Here is a 23,499-nt window from a genome sequence, read left to right as displayed (position 1 = left end):
GAAAAATTAGGAAATACTGAAATATGAGCAGAAGATATGCACACACTTCCATCAATATTTCTGTCACATATGACTAAATGGCATTGATTTTTTCACTCAGTTCTTAATTAAAGACCATATTTTCTTACAAATGGTCTTTCAAAATTGATCTTGACTGTGAAAAAAAAAAAAGCCCACAAAAATACAATATGAAATGCTTCATGAAGAATTGGGGGGGGAAGTCAGTTTTCAAAATCAAGAATTTTTCCCACTGTTTTTCTGTTAAATACTGTCATAAAAATTCTACAATTAGCTCAAATACATAAAAGTAATTGTTTACAGATTCCACAATTTTTGTTGGTTACTGTTTTAAACTGCTGAAGGGTACTAAACACTTTGCTTCGATCTGTCACAAGGTGTAACAAATCCGCACTGATTTGTAGCCGTAATATCACAGTATCAACTGTCTTAAAAGTATATAATCGACTACTGGTAACAATTAAGAGAGCAGTAAAGTTACCTGGAACTGCTTTCACTTTGCCATGCTGCCACAGGATCATCCATAGATGCATCGCTTGTGCCAACGGTCTCATCTTCCTGTATTAAAAACAAAAGGTTTCACTTTTTGGGCCCAGTTTAAAATGTATCTGGTTTTTTTGCAAGCAAGTTAGACGATTTGCCTCACCTGAGGCATGTGTATTTAAGGACTGGTTTCATTTTTACTGGTTTAGTAACTGGTTTAGTTTTAAGTGAGTCCACAATTTCTTTCTGTAACTTAATTAACATTATAATATATGCTTATATAATTTCTAGAAAGAGCGCCGTGAATTTTAATGGTATTAGAACCATAGAATGAGTTCTTATTTAATTGTCTGATTAATAACTTTTAGTGTCAAGTGACCAGCTTTATAGCTATTCCGTATGCTCAATGCATTTACAAACTGACAATGTTCAGTCTCTTTTTACTTTGCAGGCTTCCTTAATGAGAGAACAAGTTATATTTAATCTGGTATATTTTAAGTTCTTCCCTTGCCAATATCAATGATTAATACCAATACTCAATCTCTTTCAACAGCAGTCTACAGATGTAGATGAAATCAAAGTACTGGATGTGACCTAGAATATACGTGCAGTATGAAATCCCAAAATAGCAAGTGGTTTAACACAACCCAGTTAAATTTACTTGAAGGTGTTTCAGATTTCCAAAAATACACAACCTGTTTTAAGCCAGTTTTGAATACTGCCCTGGCACCGAGGTAAACGATCCTTCCCATTCCAAGATCAACAAACTACAGTAACACCCCAAATCCAAACGACTCAATGATTTGAGTGTTTCTTCCCAGATGGAAGAGCCTTAATGGGCTCCCACCACTTCTGCTGTCAAACCACGCTATTTCTAAACAGGGAACCTATTAAAAGAACCGATGAATGTATCAGACCTCTGAGGAACTGTCTGATTCTTCCCGGGCACGTGCGTTCTGACTTGCTCCTGGCTGGTTGTGCTCTATGGTGGAGCGCGTTTGGTAGGCGTGCTGGCGCTTGCGTTGGTTTCTTCTCAAAGACCTGCCACTTCCCGCTTGGTAATCGTTCTTTCATCACAGGACAGGAGGGACAAAAAGAAAAAGATTGGAGATTTAATAATGAATTCATTACTAAACAGTTAAAAGGTGCACAGTTAAAAGATGCCTCACTAAAGCGACTGTACATTGTATCCCATTTACAGATGGCAACTAAGAAATCTACAATTAGAATTTAAAAGATCTCTTTTACACACTTGTGGTTCATTTCAGTGCATGTGAACGTGTGGTTTTTTGGTTCAATATCAATTCTACTTTTTAAAGTAGCAGCCTTTAGAAAGGAAGTTATGGAGAAATAAGATTTTTTTCTAAAAAATATCTAGCCATTTTAATAAGTGTGGCACCTTTAATATTTCTCCTGGTTTTCACAAGTCAAACTGAGCACCCACTGCGGCTCCGCTCTTTTCCTTTCCCGGCATCTTCCCACTACTGAAGCCTTAAAGATAGAGATTTACCACTGCTATTTACATATTAGAGTATAAAGACAGACAAATTACAGTTCCAGAAGGAAATCAGAGATCCAGAGAAACAATTAGTACTATTGATCTTCTAAATAATTTAATACCATTGGGTTTGGGGTTTTGTCTCTTTTTTTCTCAGTGCTCAGCTTCACACCCAGGTTTTCTCTTCTAGTGAAAGAACTCACCCGTTGTAAGGTGTGGGATGGCTTTCTCTTCTTTTCAACAGTGTATAAATTAATTTCAATTTCACCTTTGGCAGCTCGACATTCTTCCTGGACCCTAATGATACATAGGAAACAACCATTTTATTCAATAAATCATCATGTAACTTTACAGTCTCATTAATAGACACATTAAAATACTTCTGGTTCCCTCACTAGAAGAAACCTGTGCAGAAGTGCTCCTAGCAGCATCCACACATACTTCACTCCTGGAATCACAAGTTGTGGAAGTAAACTTGCTAGTTGAGCATGCATAATTATTATTAAGTAAACTGAAATGTATAAAAATTATTTTCAAGGTTTTTTTTAAATAAAGCTTCAGGAAAATGTGGTATTTGAACTGCTGAAGAAAGATTCAGTAATGAAGAGAAGGAATTACTGTTCTCAACTCTCCAGCAGAGGCTACCACTCTAATCCTGACATCTGAATTTCAAAACTGACGCAAAAAAACCCAACACATTTCTGAAAAATAATTTTTTAAAACCTGTAATAGGTGGAAGGATCACTAAACATCATACAAATTAATCTTTTTTTCCCTGTCTCACTTCGCATCTTACTTGCTGATGCCTGGAGGAAGCTCATTGACCACCACTCTCCTGCTCCACGCCATGAGATCTCTCTCCGTTGCCATTTGACTTCGGGGAGCGTTGTGATGCATCTGCCGGACCCCTTCGATCTGACCACTCCTCCGGAGACCAACGTTTGGTGGAGATGCAACATCCAAACCTGGACTTCGAAGAGCTAAGGAAGAACAAGATTTTTTCTTCACTTCTACAAATCATCGACAAAATCTAGAATTTAAAGCTTAAGGACTGCACAGAGTTTCTTTTTTTTGGTGATAAACACCGCTTATTCTACGTTGAGTGGATTTGACTTTTGCTTCAGATGAACATTTTTGTGTATTGGCCTTGGACCACTGGTGACACATACGTTACTGTAACATCACTGCGCTTGCTATATCTTAGAGACACCTGAGGCAAGCAAAGAATATAATCTACGAGAAAAGTCTTAAAGGTACTTCCTTCAAATCAAAGTCTTATTTAAAGCCTATGACATCATGAATCTTAAATTCTACGGTACAAGAAGAGATGAGGTTGACAACAGACTGCTATAAGATTTAAGTCTTCTGTTGTACCTCCATTTGTTCTATATTTGTAACATTTATCTACTGTGCCACCAACACCGCTCCTGACCTGGGCCTGTCATCAGGTGGCACAACACAGTGCTACGTACTGAGGAGAAAACAGACACTTCAGGTAGCAAATTGAGACCAAAAGGCTGATAATATCAGAATCACCGTCATCATTGCCTTAATTTATCTCATCATTTGGGAACGCATTAACACAATTTCCACATCCTTAAATATGCTTAACCACATGAATGTATTGCATTCATGGTTGTGCAAATGTACATAAAAATATTCAGCTATTTAAATATCGGGTACTTTATACATACTCCAATTAACCTACACAAATGGGGAGTTCGTGTATCAAAGTCCCTGATCAATGCAAGTTCTATAAGGTAACTACTTTAATTTCTATACCACTCGTATCTGGAAATTCCCTTTCACACAATTACAGGGACATACAAATAAAATTGAGAACCAGGACTGCACAACACATCAACCCATCTTAAGAAGCAGAAAAGACTTCTTGTGAGTTGAAGCTGGCTTTTAGGCCACCTTCTTGACAATACCAATTTAGATCAAAGCAAGTGTATTTTCAGCATTTTTCACTAATATTTTTCCTATTCCTTCTTCAATTTAAAGACAAGCAACTCCAAATCTAGCAATCCTAATGAGCTTTGCCAGGAAATCTAATTCAAACATGTGCAAGCAGTCATTTAACCTAGAACTAATTTATTAGCAGATGTAAATTTTTTAAAAGCTGAGGATGACTTGCAGCACGGGTCCCCAGCATCTGCTCTTTCACAGCAACTGTGCTCAGGCAGCTGCTTCAGAGTCAGCTGTTTGCATCTGATTTGAGATTGTTTTAAATTTTTAATCACTTTGTGTATTAAAAATAAAATCACAGTAGTAGAACACTTACCAGGTGAATAATCTCAGGCTTTCTGAGTAAACACTAAGAGCAGACATGTTTATAAAATAAACACTGATGCTCAGCCTTGGCATTTATGCTGCAACAGGAAGCCATTAGTCTGTCACAACAGTGTACTCCACTGGCATTCTCTAATTATACACTGTTATCTTGACATTCTGCAGTTACAAAGTATCATCTCTGGAGTGACTGACATCAAGACAATACAGTGAATTCTACATTTATTATGTTAGGAAAGGTTTATAACAGGAATAATTACAGTCTAATAGTTCCAGGTAATCAGCCACAGCCCAGTTAGACCATTGTGTGCCCTCAGCTGCAACTTCAACTTTTAATTCCTCTGCATCAGCAGAACATCCAGCTGCTCCACACAGGTTAATGGTATGTATAAAAACCAAGAGAGAAAAGCATCCTCAAAGACAGCCTCCGAACTTACACTGACACGTTTTGATTAGTACTTTACTGTGCTTTAGGGAAAGAAATGAGGGAGGTAAAGAAGGGATACTTACCCCCATTAACAGAGTGGGATCTATTGAGTGGAGGGTTTGGAAGAGTTTCTCCTTCATTTATTAGCCTCAGATCTTGTTCCCTCTGTAGCTCTCTGATCATTCCATCAAGGATACTCTCATCCTGGTCATTAGTTTGCTGCCCGATGACTTGTTCAACTACTTCACCATCACCTTGACAAGAACAAAGCCACAACTGCTTATAAAATGATTCATTTCTGTTTCACTAAAACCACAGAAACAAAATTGTGCACAATTATTTGTCTGTTCTGCAAAACATCTGATCACCAGCTGGCCTTCTGCACTCATGTAATAAGTGGAGGCAAAGTTTAAAAGAGAAGTGACAATAAAAACCTAAAATTACAGACTACACATACAATATAAACGCAAACCCTTAAAAACAGCAGAAAGAAATTATGCCTCAGTAGGTAATAATGGATGATTTCTTTTTGAAAAAGCTTATATCTACAAGAAAAAAAAAAAATCTGTTTTACAAAGCAAAGCTATTTTTTCAATGTCATTCTTACCTTCCTGCTTCCTTACTCATATACGTAGTTACATTGATATTTATGGGACAATTCTTTAAGCTGTCCCCTACCCAGTAGAAGCCCACAGATTTTGGAATACTGCTGTCCCCTCCTCTTGCCCCCAGTCAAGTTGATCCCATATACTTCCTTTATGTCATAAAGCCACCCCATCTCCTACCTTTACACCGAATTTAAATGACTAGTTTCAGAAGACAATTGAAACAAACATATCCTTATAGAACCATCCTACTGATCTGCTGCTCAGTTCTGGGCAATTCATGTATTATGCATGAGTTGTAGACAGCATACCATTAGCTACATATCCCAGCTGAGGAATAAGTTGTTCATCTTTGCAATTTTCCCTCCCTGGTACCAGCCGCTGGAATCTCGTGGGATGAGGATTTCCATCCACATCCACCAAGAACGGAGGAGGCATAAGATGTGGAGCCTGTTGAGTCTGTTCATCCAACACATAGTTATTTGCATCACGGATCAGTGGTCGGTAATCCGTATGGAAGAACATCTGATCTGGAATCTGCAAGAAACGCAATTTAGTAAATAAATCAATGGCCATTTGCAGCTGCCTTGCTGCTTTGGAATGGCTCCCATACCCATAAACCACAACTCCTACACTTAGGATCAGCAGAAGAAACGTTATGACAGAGAACAGATTCCTACCACAAATGTCTTTTATTACTAAAGCCTGAAGCAAATATTGAATAGTAAAAGATGCCAACAGAGGTGAATAGGTAGAAGTTAGTGTTTTGTTCCCCTGTCTAGAGATTCTCTTGTCTAAATCTTTTTGATTTAGGTAAACAGCAACTGCTTCATGATCTAATTACTACTTTGTCTGGGGGAGGGTGAGGGAATAAACTGTAACACAAATACTTCTAAGACAAAATCAGGTCAAGATACAGGGGAGTTTAAAATTCATTCAACCCACCTTTTCATAATATTTATTGCATCCAAAACCAAATAGTAGCAGATGTCCATGAGAGTCTGTGCAGGCAAAATGCTGTCCATCTGGTGAGAACTTGCAATCAAAAACAGCTCCATGGCCTTGGCCCTCAATCTGCACGCAAGCACAGAGCATCCCTTTCACAATCACATCTTCTATATAAAAGCATTTTTACAAAAATTTCACCCATACTCCATCAAGTATTTAATCCCAATTCTGTGTAAATTCTCATCCTACTCAAGACTGATTTACAACTACATTTATTTCCACTTAATTATTAAAGCTTCACTGAGCAATAAAGACAAAACCTTGCATTTTCTCTTTGTCCTGAAACTTCAGTGCAACTTTTAATGTATGTTCTGAAACAACTACCTAGAAGTCTACATTTTATGTTAATGGCAAACACGGGACAAGCCTGCACCAAGGATCTCAGACACGTATTGGCTCCGTACGAGCAAGTTTCACAGCCCCGAGTGCCAGGGGCCAGCAAAGCTCCTGGAGCCACGCAGCTGCATTTGCTCAGCACTGGAACCAAACCAGCAAACCCAGCACTGGGCACATTAAGGTAAACGCAGCACAGAGCCAACCATACCATTTCCCAGCCCACAGCATCGTGCTACAATTTTTTCTGGCTTATTGGTTTTCATTGCTCTACCTTGGGAGTCACTATAATCTTTTGCATGGTATAACCATGCCCATACACATGAATAATACTCAGATGTAACAGATCCCGTGGAAGACTTGCTGCTACACTTACAATATGCAAAAAACATACTTTGGTATTGCTTACTGAAGAGTACAAAGATTTATTTTTAATATGTAGAAGATTTCCCCTAGAATATGTATAAGAATATTGTGACCAATGTTACAACATTGGTCACAAGAGGTATATAATGAAATCTGCTTTTGTCTCAAGATCAGTTTTACACAAATGTGAAAAAAAAACCAAAACCAACCAACCAACAACCTTCCCTGATCATTCTTACCATGTTAAAGTAATTGCGAATTTTAGTTCCTTTGTCTATATCCCAAACAAAAATATTTCCATCATGACCCGCTGAAAGTACAATTCTTTGGTCAAACGGATGGGCCTCCAGAACAAAAACTTCATCATCGTGACCCTGCAACGAAAGGGGGGTGAAAAAGAAAGCCACAGTTCTCCATGTAATATCTCCAAGTAATATAAAAATATTTGGTGTGAGGACATCTCAGTTCAGGTAGTCATCCAGGACAGCTCAATTTACTGGATCTTGGACTAGAACTGTGTCTGTACTTAGTCAACATTTCTGTCAGAGGTTTGGCATCGTCACTGCCTGCTTTGTAAGTGCCTGGAACTGCAGCTCAGCTCAGTTGAGATGGAGAGGGACGGGGAGGAAGGAGAAAGCAGCAGCCAGGACAGCTACAACTTCTAATCTGGACACAAATGGTGGCCTCTGAAGGGCTCCCTTGGCTCATCAGCTCCCCTCCCCATGATAGATACTCTTCCCAGTAAGCACAAGACAGACAACATACTTCAGGACAAAACCCTCCTCATCAGGGAGAAGGATGATGCAGTTCACATCAATTTCAGAGTTGAATTAGAATCATTTGGGATTGCCCACTTGAATTTTACTCACAGATAAACTATGGAGAAGCTGCCCCGTGGATGAGTTCCACACTTTGAGAAGAAAATTGTTGACTGCAGTGATGACAGTAGCATCATATCTATCCCAGGCCACCATAGTAACCTTCAGCTTAGTCACCTTGTCCTCCCCAGATGCTACGCTGTTTCTAAAGAAATTAGCAATTTAAAGAAGAAATAAATCAGTAACTACATATGGAAACATTTAACAATGCTAATTCAGTATGAAATCAGGGAAAGCATGGCTGCCATCACTGCGGCTACCGGCAAATGAAGGATTGCTTCTGCAGTGGTAAGTACAGATACAGAAAATATTCAGTATCACTAAGATTTATAGAGTTTTCTTTCCTTAAAAAGGACAAGTTTCTCTTCTGTTCTCGTTAAGTGATCATCCTCACCTACAACAATTTTTTCTTTCAAGATACTCAGTTCAATTAAGTTTTTTCCTACAAGGCATTTTTCTTATCGGTGATCAATATGAGAAACTCTGTAATGAGCAAAAACTTGCTAAATAAATCCAAATCATACTTTTGACAGCTAGTTTATTAAAAACATAACGTATGAAATATAGAGAATTCCACAAAGCAAAATGCCTAATGGATTTCTCCATCTCTGCTTTTTGTTATTGTGCATATTCAATTACAAAGCCACTTACAGAAGTCTCTTGAGCATCTTAAAAAGAAACTCTCAAAACCCTAATTGAACCTGAGAACAAAATGAACATATCTCTTGCTTCAAAACCTTAAGGAAAAATACAACGTTAAGAAACTTCCTGGATATATACTACAAGAATTCTTCCAGGCAACTCAGGCCATAGAATGAAATAAAATCCAAAAATGTGTTCAGAATTAATATTTTTAGGAAAAAGAATCTGTCACAGCTCTCATTAACTGCTTATCGTCATTTATCCTCAGGTGGGTAAAATAAACCATAACTGGCAACACTTTTTTTTTTTTTTTAAAGTAAAATTATTTACTATTATTTTTTACTGGAATAGTAACTGGAACCATAGCAGAAGCTGTAATTACCTCTAACAGCAGCTGTGTGATACCAGACACTGAACACGTCCATATTTGCATTCGTATCACACATTTCACTCATTTTTCTCTATTTTACCTTTATTATTCATTATAATTTTAACTGTATTCCATAGCACAAAATACAAAACAGCAGAGTATATAACATAAAATAACCACTAATAACCTGAGGAGATTGATTATGGCAGTTGCTAATATAACTTTGCTGAGAGATGACAGAAACCAACAGTTCTTTTGGATATTTTTTTAAAAAACCATAGGTCAGCATACGATCAGTGAGGTTCTACTAAAATCTCTTTCCATGAGATGAATTCTATTTGACATTTTTACTTCATATGTAAAATATTAAATATTCCCCAACCACTAGAGTAGGGAACTACCAATGTATTAGTATTTTTTTTTTTAGGGGCTGTGTGACTTAACAGATAGAGCCATGGCATTTTCAACACACAAAAAACACGCGCTGAAATTAACTCAAAATGGAAGTAAATAAATAGTTTTCAATATGATGGAAGATTTTTTTTTGCATGTAAATGTTGGCTGTGAGCTGTGTTCTGTTTCGGTTTGGTTTACCCTGTCATTTTAGTAGCCATATCCAGGACTACACTCTTCCAATCCTGCTGCTGATAGTGCCATATCCTTGCTGTTCCATCTCTGCTTCCACTCACAAATCTTAAGCTATGGAAAAGAGAAAAAAATCATTAAATTCTGGAAAATCTTAAGCTATGGAAAAGAGAAAAAAAATCATTAAAGTCACTGCTGCTTTTGCTCTAGTACCCACATGCCCATCATAGGATCTTATTTTCTCGCTATTCAGTAGCTTTGCTATGGAGTTTTCCATCCTCAGCCACAGCGTGGGCACACTAAATCCTGTGGCAAGAACATTTAGGAGCTTGGCTGAGGACTGTTATTCACCTCAGGAAAGGTCACTACAAACACTTCCTTTTACATTATTCTGCAAGAAACGTGCACACGCTCATATATACGCAAGTATAGATATACTTGGAAGCGTATACTTGTGTATATATACTTGTCTTACTCTATATATGCCCACACATAGGCGTGTTTAACAACTCATAAAATACCCCTGGAACTCCTGCCACAGGAAACAGGCAGCTACAAAACGCTGGAAAGCCAAGAGCACACCCGTTCACACCAGCACAGAAGCTAGAAAGTATTTAATCTTTTTTCAACACTTATTCTTTACATTGTTTGTGCATCTCTGATGTAGGGAATGTAATTAAAAGAGAGTGAGGTTGCAATTTTCATATCAGATATTGTACAGTACAAAAGAGTTTGTGTCCCACAACATTAATTACATTTGGTTACAGCTAGCAGATGGCCTTGGAATGACTTCAATGTCGTAATTCATACAAGCTGCACATTCCCTTTTTAATGACATCAGCAAATCTCTTGTGCAGTTCATAGTGGCAGCAAAGAAAAAGAAAATGCGTGCCAGGAGTCTAGCATAAATTATAATACATTAACTTAGGGAGAGGGTGAAGACAGAGAAGGGAAATACCCAAGTTGAACGCAAGTAGGTAGCCCTGCCTGTTAAGTTGAACACGAGTATTTTTTAAACTCCTCCTTATTTAAAAAACTCAAGCATCTAGCAAATGCGTTTGTCTACATCACAATGCTTTGGATATCATTGTAACAGAAATAATTTTTGTCCATAATTTTTAAGAAAGCTCCTCCAGTAATACATTTTCACAGAGCAGCAAATGTCTTTAAAAGTATATTCTATTTATATACAGATTTACATATAAAAAGGCAAGCCGCCTATGCAATTTTATTTGAATAAGTGATTGTGTCACCTCTTCAGTTTCCCTGATCTGAATTTTTGCATCATGATGCTTGTGACATTTATTTTATTTTTACTTTTTTATATTAAAATAAAAAGGAAGCTATCACTTTTCCATTAGAAGCATCACTGTGACATGTAATTCTCAGTGACTACGTGACCTAATACCCCCACTGAAACCTGTGCACTCACATCCATCGGAAGACCACAGCTCCTTGCAGACTTGTCTGACCACCTGTGAATGTGTAACAGTTCTAACTTTTGCTTAGAACTACATTTATTATAATGCTCTTACTCCAGAAGTAACCCCTTCTGAACTTAACAAGGCTACCTGTGACGAAAGACACTCTTACACAGAAAGGATATAAAATTTGGGTTCCCGATTTGCTGTTTAAAACAAAATACAAAGCAGAAGTGTAGTTACAAAACGTTTTTGTTGTTACAGCAGAGGACAACGAGTCCAAGCTCATTGACATGATGCACATCTTGCAACATACTTTAAATAATTTGTCTGAGATTAATCAGAGCCCACGTGCTCTGGAATTGCACCAAATTTTCTCTGAGATGTTATTTGGAAAATTAAATACCATATTTCTCGTGTCAAAATCCCAGGCCAACCACTCACCTGTCACCATTGTTACAGAACTGGACTGCAACCACTTTGTCCTAAATAGGAGGGAGGAAAAAAAAAAAGTAGTAAGAGCTTTGTAAGCTGACTCATCCAAAAAGATCTTAATGATGAGCTTCTACTCAACAAATTGCACATTCCCATACATTTCCTATAACATACTACCTTAACAAATTCAAGAACAGAAGAGTCATATTTGAAGTTAAAACTTCCCCAGACATATTGTGTTAGACATTGAAATAGAAAACTTCAGAGAGGTGATGGTTTCGTGCTGCTCCAGAAGTAGCTCAGGAACAGAAACGATTTCCCACTCAGTCTCATTTAAGACTCATTTAAGACATTTGAGAGGCTGAGGAGGAAAAGCTGCAGCAGCTCTTCTGCCTGAGCACACCTTCCCGCACAGTGCTGCAGGACCACACGCACCCCGGGGTAAGTTCTGCCAGGGAAACCAGGCGTTTTTCACACTCCAGAGTCAGCAGGAGCAAGGCATCCTCCCCGGAGCTCACAATGCCGGAGCAGGTACAGCGCTCCACAAGATGGAGAAAGAATGACTCAACCAAATAAATGATCACAGCAGGTTTCGAATTTTTAGAACTAACATTAAAGTGCATCAAAATATTTCATAAAAAAAAAAACCAAACCTTGGCTTTATTTCCACTTTTAAATTGTTAAGAAACAAATACTAAGTTTTCTATTTGTTTTTCCCCATTTTTTATTCTGCCAAATCCTTGTGTTGACCACATGCACTCGCTATCTTTACTCCCACTGACACCTCTCGTTCCTGATAATCAAGACTCCAATTTGGAATTTTTTTCCGGGGCGGGCTGACAACAGTCTGTGCTATTAAGAAGAGTAGACTTTCCAAAATTAAAGGAAGTACAGTTTATTCCAAAATTGAACTGCTGAATATAGAAAACATTTTATTCTTTTGTAAGCAAAATACTTGTTAGATGTGTTGGCTTGGAGCTCTGAGACTTAAATGCAAGACCCACGACTCCCACCGAAGTTCAGTGAATCAATTTAGACCTCAGCTTTAACCCATAAAACATTGTTGAGGAGGGCAGGGGGGCTATTAAGGTTCAAAGATAAATGCTCCGAGCTCCTCACAAGTGACAGCCCTATTGGTGTTGCTATAAACTTGCCCTTCTGATATATTGTTTACCACGCACGTAATAAATAAGGCAATCATCACCTGCTCTCGGTAACAACTAAGAAATGAAGAAAGATTTGATACTGGTTTAGCGACGCTTCTTTACGGGCTTTCACTAAAACCAAGACATTCAACAGTTTTAATAAAAGCTATCAAGACTCAAACTTGAAAAATAACATTGAAAGCCGTTGTAGATATTTAAAATAGTTTGAATCTTTACAAGAACCTTTCTGCATTACCTGAGAAAGGATGCTTTTAAGTTGCTTTATTTTCTAAATGGAATTACCATCCTGATCCAAAGTTTGACTGCACACTCTAAAACTAGAATTACTTCGCTTTTTATTGTTATGTGGATTTGTGGTCACAACTAAAGTTAAATACTCAATAGTAAATTTAATAACAAAAATGACATTGTGCATAAAAACTGCTTTAATTCCTCACTCCAACACAGACTTTCTTCAAGAATATGCTAAAATCACCTAGTCCCTCAGCTTCCTGGGGGAATGAAATACATAAAGCATATTTTACACACATCACCTACCCCAGAAGAATTTAAAAACAAACATACCACAAATTTCCAGGCATTAAAATACCACAGTGTTGAGAGCCAACTAAAGACAGAAAGCAAGTCGTACAGGATGTACAAAACCCAAGTTCCTGAAATAAGGTAAAGCGGGGAACAAAAATATTTGCTTTCTGATTTGTCTCTTACCGTATGAGATTCTAACTCAGCCATTTTCTCCGGAGATTCTGAGCCCAAATAATAAATTCTTATCACGTGGTCAGTACTACCTGTCGCAATGAACATGCCACCTAAGAGAGACAGTGTTTTCTGTGAGAAGAAAAGCCATCTGAGGAACAACTTATTTTAATTACTGCTTTATTGTCAAAGCAGCAAACTACAGTTTTAAACAGAAAATTTCACTGTAATCAAAACATACGGCCTGAACACAGACGTTAACTCTGACAACATCTACTTTGATCTGTATTTTCTCAGACCACATCAGCTTTAGGATAACTATGAGCTCTACAACATTTTCCAGCTGCAAACCTTTCGGCCCAAAGGAAGAGAATATCGCAAGTTACAACATTCAGCCAACAGAATCACATGGGGTTGGAAGGGACCTCTGGAGATCATCTAGTCCAACCCCCCCCTGCCAAAACAGGTCCACCCAGAGCAGGTTGCACAGGAACGTCTCCAGGCGGGGTTTCAAATGTCTACAGAGATGGAGACTCCACCACCTCTCTGGGCAGCCTCTGCCAGGGCTCTGCCGCCCTCAAGGTGAAGAAGTTCCTCCTCATGTTTAGGTGGAACTTCTTACATTCAAGTTTGTGCCCATTTCCTCTTGTCCTGTCACTGGGCACCACTGAAAAAAGACTGGCCCCATCCTCCAGACACTCACCCTTTAAGTATTTATAGGCGTTGATCAGATCCCCCCTCAGTCTTCTCTTCTCCAGACTAAAAAGACCCAAGTCCCTCAGCCTTTCCTCCTAAGAGAGATGCTCCAGGCCCCTCATCATCTTTGTAGCCCTCTGCTGTACCCTCTCCAGCAGTTCCCTGTCCTTCTTGAACTGGGGAGCCCAGAACTGCACACAGTGCTCCAGATGGGGCCTCCCCAGGGCAGAGCAGAGGGGCAGGATGACCTCCCTCCCCCTGCTGGTCACACTCTTCCTGATGCACCCCAGGATGCCACTGGCCTTCTTGGCCACAAGGGCACATTGTCGGCTCATGGTCATCCTGTTGTCCACTAGGACTCCTAGGTCTTTCTCCTCAGAGCTGCTCTCCAGCAGGTCAGCCCCCAGCCTGTCCTGGTGCAGGGGGTTATTCCTCCCCAGGTGCAGCTCAAAACTCTTCTGCTTTCCCTCAGAAATTACCACAGCGCTCTCCATCAGCCTACGTGGAAAATGAGATGGGGAATAGTTTCATGTTCTCACTCGTAAATATCAAAGAAAATACTTAAGCACCTCTTCAATATCTGTTTGAAGCACATCAGAGAAATTATTGCTGAATCAGGAGCCAGCAATTAAGCTATTTTCTTGCAATGTTGGTTTGTTCTATTGCACAAAAAGGGCACTATTGTGTAGTTTACTGCATCAAAAGGGTTTAGTAATTTCAGGATTTCTGGTTGTAAAAAAGGAATTTGGGCAAAGCCCATGCGGCTCTAGAATATCTATGTCAGATAACAAAAATTAATGAGAAACTATGCAATTTTGCTTATAAAAATCACTATTTTTGAGAATTCAAGGCTGCAACAAAGGATATCAGACAAGCTAGTAGTTTCAAACACATTGATCTGATCCTCCTAGAATTTAGCCAAATTTGGAAGATTAGCAAAAGTGTAACCCCTGACCACAGGCCTCCTGTCTGACAGATTTCAAGAACTTTTCACTCAAAAACTTTATAAGATAAAACTTTAAAAGGATGTTACAAAGAAAAAGTTCTAATGTGCAAGCAGACTGAAAGCATAGTCCTTCTTGGAAGTGTCAAGACATTTTAGCTTAAATTATAGAAATAAAAAAAAAAAATCACAACAGAAAAAGTAGCTTGAAGCACATGTTTAGCATGGAAAATTTCAAACAATCACCATCTGACAGTGCTGTAATTAACTGAAAAAGGGTTTAATACAATTATTATTCAAAAAGAAGTAAGAGTCTTGTCACCAAAGGAATTACAGTTCATAAAATACTTTCAGCTAGGCTATAACGCATACATACCAGAACTGAAAGATGAACAAGATATCTGAACACCAGGCCTGGACCTCTCTGCAAATTTTACAGGGCGATCCCTACATACAACAACACAACATTTTTATTTTTCATTATTTTTCATTTTATTTTTCATTTTTCAGTAGCAATAGTGCACTGCAGCGCAGCAGGTAAGGTCAATATGCTTATCCTCAATGTCTTCATTTCAGAATTCACACCTAAGTTTGCTAGAACTTACTTTTCATTTTAGTAATTTTCCTCTTTAGTTTAGTAAGGAAACAATCATTTTCTAAATTGAAAAGACTATTTAACTTTTCAAATTCAAATCGATTTAAAACAGAACCTTGCAAGCCATTAGTCTAATAGCGTTTACTCCCTATTAAGTATGGGTTTGATGCCATCTGCATATGTGTGTTCTTCTGATTAAAAGCAAATAAATCCCTCTGCCTGTACATTTTGGATAAGGATTTAGTCCTAAACATACAAGCTGGAAGTTTTTCCACAATACTGGCTTGCAAAGCACAAAACCCAGAAATAATAGCCCTGATCTCTGCCTCCCCTCTGGGTTGTAACACCATAGACTCTCCAACACACACAAGGAAGTGCTCCCTGCCCCCCGCACTGGTGTGGCACTCACACACAGCCCCCTTTAGTTAAAATAATTATAATTATCTAAACAGGCTTACTTAAATTTCATGGTGTTCGCATGCCACTGCCAGAAACAGATTGTTCCGTCAGCACCAGTAGAAGTGAGGTATCGTGTTGTTCCTTTCCTTGCTGGAGAGAACTAAAAATAAAGTTGTAACAGTTAAACCAGCTAATTTATTTCTCCCTTTACATGCTGGAAACTTGTAAATAGACATTGACAAGAATCTTTTTCATGAACATATTAGTTTTCTCCCCAGGAGTACAGGGCATAGCATCAGGGATAAGCACAGAATCCGCTCTTCCATAAAAATAAAGCTGAGGAATGGTAAACACCCACTTTTTGACTAGCAAGTGTTTGTTTCTACCACACAAAAGCTGGCAAATTGGAGAAATGAAACAAGCCTAGACCCTCTAAATGGTGCAACAAGACGAGGAAATACTTCTTTCTAGGACGGAACTGGATCAAACATGATAGCAAAGACAAAAAGATTCCTGCATCCAAGCAGAACGAAGAACAGCAGCACAGTAGGACCCCCAGCCCCTCCCTCTGCCTCTCTAAGGGGTAGGAAAGCTTTTCATCTTCAAGTCTCACACTTTAATTTCATAACTGCAGCAATAACTTTAATCCTCTGGCTACCTGGTATTCGACAAAGGGATCAAACGCTGCTTCCTCAAAAAGCCACGATTGATTGTGATTATATTCTAAATTACCAGAGTTTAACAAAAAGCTTGTGAGGGATGTATATAAACATAAACAAGTAATACACAAAGCCAGGTTGTAAACTATGTCTCCAAAACAGTCACCTTAAAGTAACTAACTTGTGGCATAGTTAAAATGAGATTAAATTGGAAGCGTAGACAAGAGGCGGGAGGAGATGAGACTCCCAGGTACTACTGGGATGTTGGAGAAGAATGTGATGAATCAAAGGCAGCAATGCTCCAGAAGAGAGGGATTCCAAGCCAGACATCCCCACTCATTCCCCGCTCTTTGTGCATAACCTGCCAAATTGCAGGGATTGTCTTTTTTCATCCAGGAATTTTGTTTTGTTGGAGGTTTCTACCTGGCTGTTGTGTTGGGGTTTTTTTGTTTTTAAAGCAAATAAACTGCAAATTACTATCCATTATTGGCCATGCCACCACTAGTGCCGAGTGCTGGCAGTGTAGTCATGTTTTTCCTACTCCGCTATCGCTCACTGGGCAAGAAGAAATGTGGGATAAGGGTTTTTTATCTGACAGCACTCGTCTGAAAAATAAATGTTCTCTATGAACAAAGGTCTGTTGGTTCAGTCACCGTGCAAGGACTGGCACCAAAGATGTCGGCCATTTCTCCCTGGCTCCGCTACTTGATCTGATGCTCTCGGTGGCCACGCATTTGCTAGATCTAAGGAAGCAGCAATGGGACCACAGAGTTAAAGGCAGCTGGAAAAAAGCAGGATCATCCCCTCAGGCAGCAGTTGGCCACTATGCAGGAGTGAGTTTGCCAGGGTACAACGCCCTCGAGTTGGGGCAAATCTACGCTGCCAGAGACGAAAAGATACGCTTTATCCCCCATTGCTAATCCACATCTCTTACTGCCATTTAAATCCAAGGATTTAGGAAAAAAAGCATTATTCTTTACCTGTATGGAAGTAATGGAAGCTGAATGGCCCTGCAGCACTGCGACTGGGGCACAGGTTCGAAGACACCAGACTCGGACAACTTTATCGCAGCTGCCTGCAGCCAGCAGCGTGTTCTCGTAGTTAACAGCCATGTCAGAGATTTCAGCCGAGTGTCCTCGCAACGTGGAGAGCAGGCGTCCATCATCTGTAGCCCAGATTTTGACCAAACAATCATCTGACCCCTAATGCCACACAAAAATTTCCAAAGATTATATAAAATAATATGTTATATGTATATAATACACAGGTACACTGCAGATGAACAATTATCTAAAACACCATCGCGCCATGAACCTGCCAGAAGAATAACGTCAGTGGGATTCCACAGAGGCACAACTGTCTGAGTTTGGGGAACATCTTGTGGGGTCAAAGATTTAGATACTTATATAACAGAAGCCACTGTCTTACATTTCATAGTAAGATATGATTATCGCTGCTAATGCAACTCCTCTCAGTTATTACAGCTCAGTAATAACTAAGGTAAATTTAAGAAGATGAAATGTTTCATCACATACTACCAACAGTCTTCTTTATCTGTGTGAGCCAGATCAAACCAGTAGTAAAATCGAAGTGATAGTAAGACTTAAGCTCTAAGGAAAAAGAGCACTGAAGCACCTGGAGGATGTCAGAGCCTCTGCCACGCTCCTAGAGCCAAAAGGTAGAAAATTGAACCACAAGGTTCAATTTCTGTTAACAGAAGAGCTGGACCATTCGAAGAGAGAACACAGGCAACATCGTGTACAATCAAAATACTACATCAGTGAGATTTAGGTACGGGATAGGACACAACTCGAAAGCCTATCCAACACAGATCACTGTTAAATATGTTTACCTATAGCAGCAGCTACATAATTTCATACTCAATCCCAATATCACCAAGAATTTTTAGACAGTTGTCAGACCTTTCCACAATTCAGATACTACAAAGAATACTAATACTAGTGGCTACAATTGTTACTATAGATTCAGAAACACAATGCTATAAAACTAACTACAGTATCAACATCATTTGATTTTAAATTACATTTTATTTACTGCAGGTAAATTTGAATACAAATCACTTCCAATCCTTGATATAACTGCAGATAAGAAAGATTTCTTTATCATGTAAAGAAAAACGGAAAGGAGTTCAGTATGACCCAGAGTAATTATCGTAACAACATCTCTATTTGATCAACTCATAATGAGGGGAGAAGGTACAAAGAACACAAAGACAACAATTAACCTGCCAGGTAATCTGTTTCTAAACCCCTATTGGTAAGAGACAAGGGCAAAGACAAGACAGGGATTAACAGTTAAAAAATGCATTAATTATTTGAAAAATCTGTTCATTTTTAAACATGCACTGCAAAAAGCAAGGGCAGCATCACAGAAATGTACGTTAACATATTCTGGAGAAAAACTTAGTGAATATATGAATATTATTTTAAGATACCACAAATTCTAGAAATAAAATTTAGTAGAGAAGTCAATTACAGACAAAGTAATGAGGTCGTCTATTCATCATCAAGATTTTACTGAAATGTAAGGAATGGATTGCCAGCATTTCCAAGGTTACCCAAAGGTAAAATGTAGTTTTTAAAAAAGTGTTAAGATTTAACCCAGCAAGCAGCATGCAAATTAATTCCAAATCCGAATACTGCAGGTGCCATTCAGCAAGAAATATGATAAATAAAGAAAAATAAGCACATGTTCCAAGTGAGAGTTGCAAGCTCTGGACCGGAACAACTCTCCTGTGAGGTTCTACGTGAGGAAGCAAAGAGCTGACTACGTTTCAGTCTACTAGAGCCATGAGAAATTTTAAAATACCAAGTCAAGTGAAAAGTGAAAATTAGCACAGAAATAGATAGGTTTTCCATATATTTCAAGATTTTTCTTCCCTTCTTTTGCTGGAAGCCATGTCTGCATCTCTCAGTGACTAAGAGGCTGTTGCAGGACTCAGGAAAGAAAGAAATCAAACCAAGCAAATCAATCTTCCAAGAAAAGCACAATTTTTAAACTTACTGTAAAAATTCTTCTTCCACTACGATCAAAGGCTATACAATAAACAGATGACAGATGTCCCAAAATCCTCTTATGCATTTTTATGTGTTGGTAGGTGGATGTTGGGAACAAGTGGCTGAAACGTCCACATCCAGTTAATTGCCTGGCAGAAATTATATTTACTGGGAGAGAAAAACAAAACAAAAAGAAAACTAAGACATGAATTTTGTCCAGAAATCAAAGTACATAAATATTAAAATCAAATATCATGTTTGATAACAGCTTTATTATTATAATCCATAAATCTGAGCCTCTTCCACCTTTTCAGAACGTTCTGTACAGTCTTGTAAAAAGAAAGCCCACTCCTGATGAAGCCTTTCAATACCTACCACACCAAACACTGCACCTGCTTTCTTATGCAAAAATTAAAGTAAAATAAAGAGTTCCCATCACAACTAGAAGTTATTCCAAGTGATCAATTCATGAACAGGCAACGGATACATTTCTTCTATGAGGATTTAGAGCACTTGATATCAGAAACATACAGTTTCCTTATAACAATTACAACAAATTCATTTTTGGAGTATAATAATAGTTTAAGTGCTGGTTTTGTGATAAAAATCTTTCTTTGGAAGGGGTTCCAGATCATACGTCACGGTCAATGGTTTTCCACATGTTCCCCACAAAACCTCTCTCATTATAAGCAGCAGCAGCAACATCATTGCATTTCTACGACAATGTAATTGAAGAATAAGAAATATGTGGCACCAACAGACAAAGCCCCAGTCAAAAGAATGGCAGGCACAAGAAAAAACTGCAATAACAACAAATTCTTTTGTATTGCTAAACCTAGGAGTCCTTATGAGAACAGCCCGAAATCTAAATGCACAAAAACATCATGTAAAAAAGGCACTGTTGGCAGTTTCACTGATGATAATGACGAATCTTTCCACTAGACAAGAAAAGGCAAAATCAGGCACGAATGTGCTTTTGCTGGGACTCGCCACCAAATGAAGACCATTATGGCCCTAGAATACAGAAAGATCCTAATTCTAATCTTTGATGTGATGCATAATTTGAGATCATTTTGGCCATTTCATTTTACCTACCCTAATTTATACCACCTGAATTTTTGATTTTAAAGTTTTGAGAGGGTTTTTTTCAAGTGCAGTTATAGATCTACCATTGCTATATTGGTGGGTTTTGTTGAGTCCTTGCGATAGCAGCTCCCAGAAGAAACCCCTTATCTTGTCTGGCGCACATTGAAGTAGGCAGGGCTTCACAGAAGGGGTAGGAAGCTCTTTAGTGCCTTTCGATCCTTCAGTTTAAAAGTATAGTGAAGAACTTGACCCATTTTCTTAATTGTGTCATCGTATCATTGCCTATCTACACAAAAAAAAAAGATTATGGAATATATTTTAAAAAAACTACAAAGTCAAGAAGCGTCATTTCAAAGGGCTACTAACCCATACGCTTCGGTACATGTATAAGATTGAAGCATTTATACACAAGCAGAGAGATAAATGGGCAAGGAATATAGATTGTTTCCAGATTTGCAAAAAAGTATTTTTGTTTCTCAGTTTTATGCTCTGAAGTTTGGACTATTTTTAATCACTCCATGCAACTGGAACACTACATACTAGAAAAAAAAAAAAAAAAAAAGTTGCATAAAAGGTGCAGATGCTTGCAAAGTCATCAGGCTCCCACCACGACCTTATCTTCAGTCAATATTTGTTTTTCGTGTAAAAACACATATTCAGCAGTACTAAAAAAGCAAAACACACTAAATCAAATTTGTTTACTATCTACCTACTATTCAATTGATACCTGATACTACACAGGGACTGTTAAATGGAAACTGTCTCCCCTAGTAAAGTAAAAATGAAATCTTTAACCCTTTTTCCCATCTCTTACAGGAGGGCACAGAGATCCCGTAGTGAGAAGCGCTGTACAAAGGTACCGTCAGGTTTGCCTACACATTATTTTATTTATTATGTAAGTATGCCAGCTTAAAAGCCAAGCTCTTAAAAATATTACACCTCCCTTTTCCTCCCTGCTCTGTGGACAATGTTATGCCAACAGAGAGATGTAGTCATTTAGCAATATGATAATTCTGCTGTGCCTTTCAGTGTTTAAATCATTTAAATACATAATAACAGCGTATCTGCCTTTAAATAATTTCAAATGGCTTTGAACATTTTTTTTAACCACACAAAGAACTGTGTGAATCAAAAAGGTATACTTGCATTTCAAAAATATTCCCAATAATCACAATGCCTTCTGTGTACTGCAGTGTTCCCACAAAATTCTTCTGAAAATCTACCACTGCTGTTTCTTGCAAATCACACGAAGGAGACACTTAAAGGTGTAACGAACAGTCGGGCACCGAGAACTCACACAACCTTTCATTTGGCACTCAGCACCTAACTCATCCAGTCGATTCCCAGGCTCGCAACCAGTTCAACTTCAGAGGATGTGAAAGTAATTTCACTTTTTTCTGTGTCTATTTCCCTATTTGCACAACGGGGACAAGACTCCTCGATCTCCCACGGATAATTAAAAAATAAAAAGCACTGCTTATGAAATGCTTCAGTCACGAGTTTCAGAGAAATACAGAACTACTGTTGTGCCATAAGGAGCACCATCTTTATCAAAGCAACAGCGTCTTGGAATAAAAAGTAGCAAGTATTCAATGTTATGTGATCCCTACTACAAAAATGCTCAGGGTGTACCAGAAACGTATGTCACACACGCACAAAGCTGTGACTGAGATCCTTGTCTTCCCACATTTTATATAAACTATCACTGCCTTCAGAGGAACTGCAAAGTAACCCCCCTCCTTCCCTCCCCCGCCCCCCCCCAACCAAACCAAACATCCCCAATTCCAGTTCTCATATTTTTTAGTATAAGGTTAATACACAATATCTAAATAGGGAATTACCCACACATGACAAAAAGCCCCGTGAAGTTTGCTTTTTCTTCAGAACAATGAAGTTATTGTACTCATAAAGCCTAAAAGAATTTAAAAACCTCTGATTCCCACACATAGAATTAGGAACACAGTAGCCCTACAAACTTCCAGCAACCTAATTATCCGCTGTACTTCATGCCGTACTGGGCATAACAGCTGCCAAGTCTACCCCCTCGTTATTTCCTGCCAGGAAAAAAAAAAAAAAAAAAAACTTTCCAAACTGTATATTGATGTTATTTCACATTAAAAAAATGAGCATGTCTAATCTTCTTGTTAAAAAGAGTAAGTTAGTTTTGTCCAGAAATGGAAAGATGGAGTTCCTCACTTCTAGCTGCTGCAGTGACTGCCGCCTCGCTGCAGAGATGCCCCTGATGCTGCCGTGGGAGGTGGCCTCTCTCACAGACCTTGGTCCTTGAAGATCACACCTTCAGAAAAATTAGTGCAAGCACAGGCACGGTTGCAGAGGGGAGTCACATACACTGTACAACAGTCATTCTTAAATCACAATCCATTCTACTAGAGATAAGAACACAAAGGGAAAAACCCTTGCAAGAAAGCTCACCAAGGAAGGATAAAACCAAAATCCGGCAACAATAACCCATCAGCGAAAACAAAATTTAAAAAACAATCATCAGACATCACAAATTTCAAAGCTAAGACATAACTTCAGAAGGAATTAAAACGTTTTAGAGTGGACAAAGTTCTCTAAACTTGCTATTTTACCTTTTCAAATCAGGACTATAACTTTGTAACGAGGACATAACATTTTCCAGAGGCAGGACATGTGGTGACCTCATCATAGGACCCGATCGAGCACAAAGACCAGCTACCACTTGCCGTGTGCAGAAGAAACACGAGTCTGGGTTTCATAAGAACACCGGGAAATAAACACAAGTTGGCCCACACACGCAAAATATCTTCTCAGAGAGTTGCATGTGTGGCCGCAAAGACAGTTAGACGCAGTAAAAGCACCAAAAGAACAAAGTGTTCCAGCTTTCGTAGCTGCT

General features: G+C 38.6%; 1 protein-coding gene across 1 annotated transcript in view; it reads right to left on the bottom strand.

Moving 5' to 3' along the window:
• Window positions 1–23,499, bottom strand: part of BRWD3 (bromodomain and WD repeat domain containing 3) — a 57,016-nt gene that overhangs the window by 17,768 nt on the left and 15,749 nt on the right. The window contains exons 7-22 of the mRNA XM_074148001.1: window positions 19,543–19,703; window positions 17,499–17,720; window positions 15,919–16,019; window positions 15,242–15,312; window positions 13,239–13,339; window positions 11,374–11,414; window positions 9,518–9,622; window positions 7,903–8,056; window positions 7,273–7,407; window positions 6,272–6,400; window positions 5,638–5,863; window positions 4,805–4,975; window positions 2,796–2,979; window positions 2,203–2,296; window positions 1,419–1,568; window positions 500–576 (exon numbers count right to left, since the gene is read on the bottom strand). Of these exons, the coding sequence (XP_074004102.1) occupies window positions 500–576; window positions 1,419–1,568; window positions 2,203–2,296; window positions 2,796–2,979; window positions 4,805–4,975; window positions 5,638–5,863; window positions 6,272–6,400; window positions 7,273–7,407; window positions 7,903–8,056; window positions 9,518–9,622; window positions 11,374–11,414; window positions 13,239–13,339; window positions 15,242–15,312; window positions 15,919–16,019; window positions 17,499–17,720; window positions 19,543–19,703 (2,122 nt within the window). The remainder of the gene's footprint in view (window positions 1–499; window positions 577–1,418; window positions 1,569–2,202; window positions 2,297–2,795; window positions 2,980–4,804; window positions 4,976–5,637; window positions 5,864–6,271; window positions 6,401–7,272; window positions 7,408–7,902; window positions 8,057–9,517; window positions 9,623–11,373; window positions 11,415–13,238; window positions 13,340–15,241; window positions 15,313–15,918; window positions 16,020–17,498; window positions 17,721–19,542; window positions 19,704–23,499) is intronic.

The sequence above is a fragment of the Numenius arquata genome, chromosome 5 (genome assembly GCF_964106895.1).
Source record: "Numenius arquata chromosome 5, bNumArq3.hap1.1, whole genome shotgun sequence".
NCBI lineage: Eukaryota > Metazoa > Chordata > Aves > Charadriiformes > Scolopacidae > Numenius > Numenius arquata.
Note: the sequence above shows the minus strand (reverse complement) of the source record. Positions and strands in the feature narration are given on the sequence as shown.